The sequence below is a fragment of the Nyctibius grandis genome, unplaced genomic scaffold (assembly GCF_013368605.1).
Source record: "Nyctibius grandis isolate bNycGra1 unplaced genomic scaffold, bNycGra1.pri scaffold_81_arrow_ctg1, whole genome shotgun sequence".
Lineage (NCBI taxonomy): Eukaryota > Metazoa > Chordata > Aves > Nyctibiiformes > Nyctibiidae > Nyctibius > Nyctibius grandis.
In genome coordinates this window covers 76,216-83,934 of record NW_027167606.1, presented here as the reverse complement: position 1 = coordinate 83,934, position 7,719 = coordinate 76,216, and the positions used below count along the sequence as shown (strand labels likewise).

The 7,719-nt window shown below is 61.0% G+C and overlaps 1 protein-coding gene across 1 annotated transcript; it reads right to left on the bottom strand.

Annotated features, from left to right (window-relative positions):
* Nucleotides 1-2,258: 2,258 nt before the first annotated feature.
* On the bottom strand, nt 2,259-7,302 carry LOC137677499 (solute carrier family 22 member 6-like). The gene is made up of 9 exons (XM_068424799.1): nt 6,925-7,302; nt 6,733-6,836; nt 6,128-6,282; nt 5,269-5,437; nt 4,972-5,095; nt 4,094-4,203; nt 3,709-3,923; nt 3,087-3,195; nt 2,259-2,466 (listed from the first exon to the last, which is right to left on the bottom strand). Exons 1-9 carry the CDS (start codon nt 7,300-7,302, stop codon nt 2,259-2,261), a joined length of 1,572 nt encoding a protein of 523 aa, XP_068280900.1.
* Between the last annotated feature and the right edge of the window lie 417 nt (nt 7,303-7,719).

The following is a 7,719-nucleotide window of genomic DNA, read 5'->3' as shown; positions in this document are numbered from 1 at the left end:
TGGGGCAAAAGGGGAGTTTTGGGGCAAAAGGGGAGTTTTGGGGCAAAAAGGGGGCGTTTTGGGGCACAAAGGGGGAGTTTTGGGGCAAAAACGGGGAGTTTGGGGGCAAAAATGGGGAGTTTTGGGGCACAAAGGGGGAGTTTTGGGGCAAAAAACGGGGCGTTTTGGGGCAAAAGGGGAGTTTTGGGGCAAAAGGGGAGTTTTGGGGCAAAAAGGGGGAGTTTTGGGGCAAAAATGTGTTTTGGGGCAAAACTGGGGAGTTTTGGGGCACAAAGGGGGAGTTTTGGGGCAAAACCGGGGACTTTGGGGGCAAAAATGGGGACTTTGGGGGCAAAAACGGGGCGTTTTGGGGCAAAAGGGGAGTTTTGGGGCAAAAAGGGGGAGTTTGGGGGCAAAAACAGGGCGTTTTGGGGCACAAAGGGGGAGTTTTGGGGCACAAAGGGGGAGTTTTGGGGCAAAACCGGGGCGTTTTGGGGCAAACCCGGGAGTTTTGGGGCAAAACCAGGGAGGTTTGGGGCAAAAATGGGGAGGTTTGGGGCAAAAAACGAGTTTGGGGGCAAAAATGGGGAGGTTTGGGGCAAAACTGGGGAGTTTTGGGGCAAAAAGGGGGCGTTTTGGGGCAAAAGGGGAGTTTTGGGGCACAAAGGGGGAGTTTTGGGGCAAAAACGGGGCATTTTGGGGCAAAAAGGGGGCGTTTTGGGGCAAAAAGGGGGCGTTTTGGGGCAAAAATGGGGAGTTTTGGGGCAAAAAGGGGGAGTTTTGGGGCAAAACTGGGGCGTTTTGGGGCACAAAGGGGGCGTTTTGGGGCAAAAAGGGGGCGTTTTGGGGCAAAAATGGGGAGTTTTGGGGCAAAAAGGGGGAGTTTTGGGGCAAAAAAGGCATTTTGGGGCAAAAACGGGGCGTTTTGGGGCACAAGGGGAGTTTTGGGGCACTGGTGTGGTGGGGGGTGCTTGGGTTGGGGTAAAAACGAGCTATTTAGGTGCTGGGATGTGGCTTCTCTGAGGGCTGATAGTGGGGTTGTGCTGCCGTGGGGTTTTTGGGGTAAAATCTGCCCCGTTTGGGGCTTTTGCTCCTCGCTGGCCCCGACTTGACGTTAGAATTAATCCCTTTGCAGATTTATTTTGCAGTTAAATCACCCGAACTGGGGCAAAGGCCGGAGCGTCCGGGTAATATAAAGGGGAAATAAATCCTCGTGAGCCTCCCTGGGGGGGTCAGGGTGGGGGTCCCCCGACGCCGGGGTTCCCCGGGGGGTTGCGGGGACCCCGCTGGCCCCCTGGGTCCCCGGGAGGGCAGCGGTTGATGTCGACCACCCACGTTGCGTTGAGGTTTTATTGGGATTAAATAAATAGCGTCTGGGTGGGGGGTGTCGCCCACGGGGTGGGGGGGACGTGTCACCCCGGGGGGCCTGTGCCCCCTGTCACCACTGGCCCAGCAGGAGCCCGATGCCCGTCCTTTCCCCCTCAGACGCCGTCCTTGGTCTTGGTGGTGCTCAGGGGGACGGTGACCTCCTCGTCCTTGAGGTGACCCGCTCTGGGACCGCACCGGGGAAAGAGAAACCCCAAAACCTTCAACCCTTCTCACCCCAAAACCTTTGTCCCTTCTCACCCCAAAACCTTTGTCCTTTCCCAACCCCAAAACCTTCTTCATCCATTCCTACCCCAAAACCTTCGTCCCTTCTCAACCCCAAAACCTTTGTCCCTTCTTACCCCAAAACCTTTGTCCCCTCCCAACCCCAAAACCTTCGTCCCTTCTCACCCCAAAACCTTCGTCCCCTCCCAACCCCAAAACCTTCGTCCCTTCTCACCCCAAAACCTTCGTCCCTTCTCACCCCAAAACCTTCGTCCCTTCCCAACCTCAAAACATTGAACCCTTCTCACCCCAAAACCTTCTTCATCCCTTCTCACCCCAAAACCTTCGTCCCTTCCCAACCCCAAAACCTTTGTCCCTTCCTACCCCAAAACCTTCATCCCTTCTCACCCCAAAACCTTCTTCGTCCCTTCCCAACCCCAAAACCTTCATCCCTTTTCACCCCAAAACCCTTGTCCCTTCCCAATCCCAAAACCTTCATCCCTTCCCACCCCAAAACCTTCATCCCTTCCCACCCCAAAACCTTCTGGACTCCTCCAAGAAAGGAATCTCGCCCTAATATGGGGATTTCCCCCCCTTGGTGTCCACCACGAAAGGGTCGAGGAGAAAAAGGGGATCTGGTGGGGACGGGATCCCTCAGTGTGGCCAAGGCCACCTCGCTGGGGAGCCCCTCACCGTCTCTCAACGTCCTTGACGGTCTCGGGCAGGGGCACGTTGCGGGTCTCGGGCAGGAAGCAGGTGGCGATGGCCGAGATGATGGGGGCGGCCCCATAGATGATGAGGGGCAGCACCGGGGTCACGTCAGCTGCCATGCGCACCAGTGGGGCCACCATGCTACCCACACGGGCCATGGTGCCCCCCAGGCCCATCCCCGTCTGCCTGTGCCGGAGAGAGGGGGTGGGTGGGTGGATGGATGGTTGGATGGATGGATGGATGGTTGGATGGAGAGGTGGTTGGATGGATGGATGGATTGAGGGATGGAGGTGGTGGTGGTTGGGTGGATGGAGAGGTGGTTGGATGGATTGAGGGGCTGATGATGGATGGAGAAGGAGGTGGATGGATGGAGGGATGGAGAGCTTGGTGATGGATGGAGAGGTGGATGGATAGATGGAGCAGTTGAGGGATGGAGGTGGTGGATGGAGAGGTGGATGGATGGAGCGGTTGAGGGAGGGGTTGATGATGGAGAGCTGGATGGAGGGGTGAGGGATGGAGAGCTTGATGGTGGATTGATGTATGGAGTGGTGGTTGGATGGATGGAGCAGTTGAGGGATGGAGGGCTTGAGGGATGGAGGGCTTGATGGTGGATGGATGGGCTGGTTGGTTGGTGCATGGAATGATGTTTGCATGGATGGGTGGGTAGATGAGCTGGTTGGGTGGGTAGATGAGCTGGTCAATGGATGAAGGATGACTCAGTGGGTTGGCAGATGGATGAGTGGATGGACAGACGGAGGGAGGGAGGGCTGTGGTGCCAGCAGCCCCTGCGGGTGACAACCACCCACCTGATGACGGTGGGGAAGAGCTCTCCGGTGAAGATGTAGGCACAGTTGAAGGAGGCGGCCAAGGAGCCCTTCCCGATCACCGCGAAGGCCATGCGCAGCATCTGCAGCTCTGGGGACGGGAGGTCTCACACCTCCAGCCGCCAACAGCTCCTCGATGACCCACCAATGGTCCTTCTCTCCAACCTCTGAATGTCTCATGTCCCTCCAATGACCCTTCATCCCTCCAGCCTTCAACCTCTATCGCTGTCCCCTCAGTGCAACCCCAACATTCCTCCAACATCCCCCCACCCCTCTGTCTGTCCTCCAACCTCCTTCCCTCCATCCCTCCAACCTTCACCCATCCTTCCACCCTCTGAACCTCCATCCCATCATCCTCCAACTTCCATCCCTTCATCTTTTCAGCCTCTGTCCCTCCAGCTTCTCCCTCCACCCTTCTACCTCTTCTTCCTCCAGCCGTCCATCCCGTTGTCCACCATCCCTCCATCCCATCATCCTCCATCCTCCATCCCATTGTCCTCCATCAGTCCATCCTCCATCCCTCCATCTCTTCATCCCTCCCACCATCCCTTCATCCCATCATCCTCCATCTCTCCACCACCCCTCCATCCATCCCAGCGCCCACCCATTGGCACGATGATGTTGGCGAGGATGCAGATGCCGGCGAGTGCCAAGGAGCCCCCCTGGGCCACCCTCCGCCCCACGCAGCTGATGGCCAACACCGAGGCCAGCTTGGCCGGGATGTCCACAGCCCCGAAGACCAGCTGGCTCAGGTAGATGTCCACCCCGAAGCCCTGCAGATCCATGGCCAGCCCGTAGTAGGCGAAGCTGGTGGAGAACCTGCCCCCAAAACCCAACGTTTCAACACAAAACCCACCAGGTGTGACCAAAAAGGTGGGGTTTGACCCTCAAGATGTGGGGTTGGGCCCCAAAAAAGGTGGGGTTTAACCCCCAAAAGATGGGTTTTGGCCTCAAAAGGTGGGTTTTGGCCTCAAAACAGCCCCACTTGCCAGACGAAGGAGACGCCGCAGGAGACCATCCTCATCCCGGGGGTGCGGACCAGGGTGGCCAGGGCGCCCCCCGGCGGCGGCGGTTCCCGGCGCACCAGCGCCCGCAGTGCCTGTGAGAAGGGGGATCTGGGGAGATCTTGGGGTGGGGGGATCTAGGAGGGATCCAAGGAGTTGGGGGGAATCCAGGGGATGGGATCTGGGAGGGGTCATGGGGACCTGGGTGGAGCTGGTGGGGTTGGTGGGATCTAGGAGGGACCCAAGGAGTCAGGGGGGATCCAGGGGATGGGATCTGGGAAGGGTCATGGGGACCTGGGTGGAGCTGGTGGGGTTGGTGGGATCTAGGAGGGACCCAAGGAGTCAGGGGGGATCCAGGGGATGGGATCTGGGAGGGGTCATGGGGACCTGGGTGGAGCTGGTGGGGTCGGTGGGATCTAGGAGGGATAATAGGGGTGTCTCAGGGGGGATCCAGGTGATCTGGAGGGATCTAGGGAGGGATTGGAGGGATCAGAGGGATCTAGGAGGGATAGAGGGGGTCTGGGGGGATCCAGGGGATGGGATCTGGGAGGGATCACGGGGACCTGGGTGGAGCTGGTGGGGTCGGTGGGATCTAGGAGGGATAATAGGGGGTCTCGGGGGGATCCAGGTGATCTGGAAGGATCTAGGGAGGGATCAGAGGGATCTAGGAGGTATAGAGGGGGTCTGGAGGGATCTGGGCTGAGTGGAGGGTGAATGGGAGGATCTGAGGGGGGATCTGGAAGGGTTTGGGGGATCCAGGGAGATCCAGAAGGATCTGGGGGGTGCGGGGATGTAGGGGAGGATACGGGGGAACTGGGGGGGATCTGGGGGACGTGGGGGGGCTCTGGGCAGCCCCCCATCACCTCCTCGCTGAGCTTGTCCCCCTCCTCCTTCCTCCCGTTGACGCGGGCGACTTTGCGGAGCCCCTTGAGGGCCAGGTCAGGTCTCCCCGCAATCACCTGCCACCGGGCTGACTCCACGAAGAGCCTTGGGGGGGTGGGACAGGGGGTTACGGGGGACCCACCACCCACTGAGGACCACGGTGTCCCCACCACCACCCCTAAGGAACCCAGACACCCCAACGTCCACCTCCTGCCCACCCCACCCCACCCCACGAGGGTGGGGGTGAGCAGCTGCCCGGACGTCGGGGTTCCCCGTACCAGGAGTAGAGGAAGAAGAGGAAGAAGGGGAGGGAGACGACGAGCTGGAGCCAGCGCCAGTGGGGGAGGCCGAAGGCCACGGCCGCCAGCACGAACTGCCCCAAGGTGTAGCAGTAGCCGTTGATGGTGCCCACCACGGCGCGCGCTTCCGTCGGGATCCACTCCATGCCTGCGGGCAACCACGGATGGTGGGATCTACCCCATGGGATAGGGCCAACCCTGGATGTCTGGGTCCCTCCCATGGGTTGGGGGTGGGAGGGCTGGAGATGGGACGTCTGGAGCCTTCCCGAAGGTGGTGGAGACAAGCATGGACATGTGGGGTCCTCCCAGGGGTCAATGGTGGCAGGATTGGAGCCTGGGTCCCTCCCAAGGGTCAATGGTGGTTGGGTTGGAGCCTGGGTCCCTCCCAAGGGTCAATGGTGGTTGGGTTGGAGCCTGGGTCCCTCCCATGGGTCAATGGTGGTTGGGTTGGAGCCTGGGTCCCTCCCAAGGGTCAATGGTGGTGGGGTTGGAGCCTGGGTCCCTCCCAAGGGTCAGTGGTGGTTGGGTTGGAGTCTGGGTCCCTCCCAAGGGTCAGTGGTGGTGGGGTTGGAGCCTGGGTCCCTCCCAAGGGTCAGTGGTGGTTGGGTTGGAGTCTGGGTCCCTCCCAGGGGTCAACGGTGGTTGGGTTGGAGCCTGGGTCCCTCCCAAGGGTCAGTGGTGGTTGGGTTGGAGCCTGGGTCCCTCCCAAGGGTCAGTGGTGGTGGGGTTGGAGCCTGGGTCCCTCCCAAGGGTCAGTGGTGGTGGGGTTGGAGCCTGGGTGCTTCCAGTGGGGTAGGGGTGGTAGGCCCAAGCCCAGCCCCCGGTGTCCCCGGCTCACAGAGGGAAGCAGAGTTGAGGGACACCCCGGCCATGGCCAGGCCCACCAGGAAGCGGCAGAGACAGTAGACAACGAAGGTGGGGGCAGCTGCAGTGCCGGCCCCCGTCACCCCCAGCTGCAGGTAGCACCAGGTCAGCAGCGCCCGGCGCCCGAACCTGCTGGGACATGGTGCTGGGGGCACTGGGATGGGGGACATGGGGCACTGGGGGCACTGGGATGGTGATAGGGGGCACTGGGACAGGGGCACGAGGCACTGAGGGTGCTGGGATGGGGGATGTGGGGTGCTGGAGATGCTGGGAGAGGGGACATGGGGTGCTGGAGGCCTTGGGATGGGGATTGTGGGGTGCTGGGACCACTGGGATGGGGACACAAGGCATTTGGAATACTGGGATGGGGAATATGGCTACTGGGAATACTGGGATGAGTGACTCCAGTGGGGACAGTGGGACAAGCTGTACTGGGACAGACCCACCCTGGTGGCACTGGGGACACAGGGACACCAGGGACCAGAGGGAGGGGAGGACATCCCTATGCATATCCCTCCCCTTTCCCCCCTCCCAGTTCCTCCCAGTTCCTCCCAATAGAGCTCTGGGGTGGCCACGCACTTGTCGGAGAGGACCCCGAAGAGCCCAGAGCCCACGAGGATCCCGGCCATGTAGATGGATTGGGCCACCTGCCTCAACCTCTTGGACTCGCACACCAGGTCCCACTGACGGTGGGAGGGGACACGGGGGTCAACACCTGGACACCTGGGTCCCCTCGGCCACCCGGGGGGCTGTGGGGCACCCACCCCTCACCTCGGTGACGATGGTGTGAGCGAAGACGCCGTCCTGGTAGGTCCAGCCATCACGGCAAGGCTCGGTGGCCGCCTCGTTGGCCGTGCCGTTGACCGTGCCGTTGACCTCCAAGAGGTGCCACTGGAGTTCCACGTAGCGGCGGCAACGCTGGGGACGGTGGTGGCCATCAGAGGGGATGGAGACAAGGAGTGGGACATCCCCGGCGCTGTCATTGGCCATGGGCCGAGGTCGGCAGTGGTGCTCGGGGACACCAGCAGTGAAGTTCTGCAGAAGGTTGTGGCTGGCCAGCATGAGCAGCGGAATGGCCAGGGCGGCAACGTAGGTCATCTGGAAGCGGCCCATCCCACCCAGGTGGGCCAGCAGCTCCACGAAGGTCATGGTGGGATGAGGGATGGAGCTGGGGGTGCACCCAGGTCAGCTGGAGGGTGGGAGGAGGAGAAGACATTGAAGGATGGGCCAAGGGATGGGCTAGGAGTGGCCAAGGAAAGGCCAAGGGGTGGTTTGGATGGTCAAAGGATGGAGAGATCCAAGGATGGGCCAAGGGATGGCCAAGGAATGGCTGAGGAGCAGCCAAGGGGTGGTTTGGAGGAAGGGCTGAGAGATAGATCCAGGGATGGGCCAAGGGACGGCCAAGGGATGGCCAAGGAATGGCCAAGGGGCAGTTTGGATGGTCAATGGATGGATAGATCCAAGGATGGGCCAAGGGATGGCCAAGGAATGGCCAAGGGATGGCCAAGGGGCAGTTTGGAGGAGGGGTGAGGGACAGGTGGAAGGACAGGCCACGGGGTGACCAAG

Excerpts from the sequence above, each read along its gene's own strand:
- LOC137677499 (XM_068424799.1), bottom strand. The coding sequence starts at position 7,302 with ATGACCTTCGTGGAGCTGCTGGCCCACCTGGGTGGGATGGGCCGCTTC. Across the intron at positions 6,837-6,924 it reads CTCACACCATCGTCACCGAG|TGGGACCTGGTGTGCGAGTC; the intron begins GTGAGGGGTGGG and ends TCCCACCGTCAG. Across the intron at positions 5,096-5,268 it reads CTCTTCTTCCTCTACTCCTG|GCTCTTCGTGGAGTCAGCCC; the intron begins GTACGGGGAACC and ends CACCCCCCCAAG.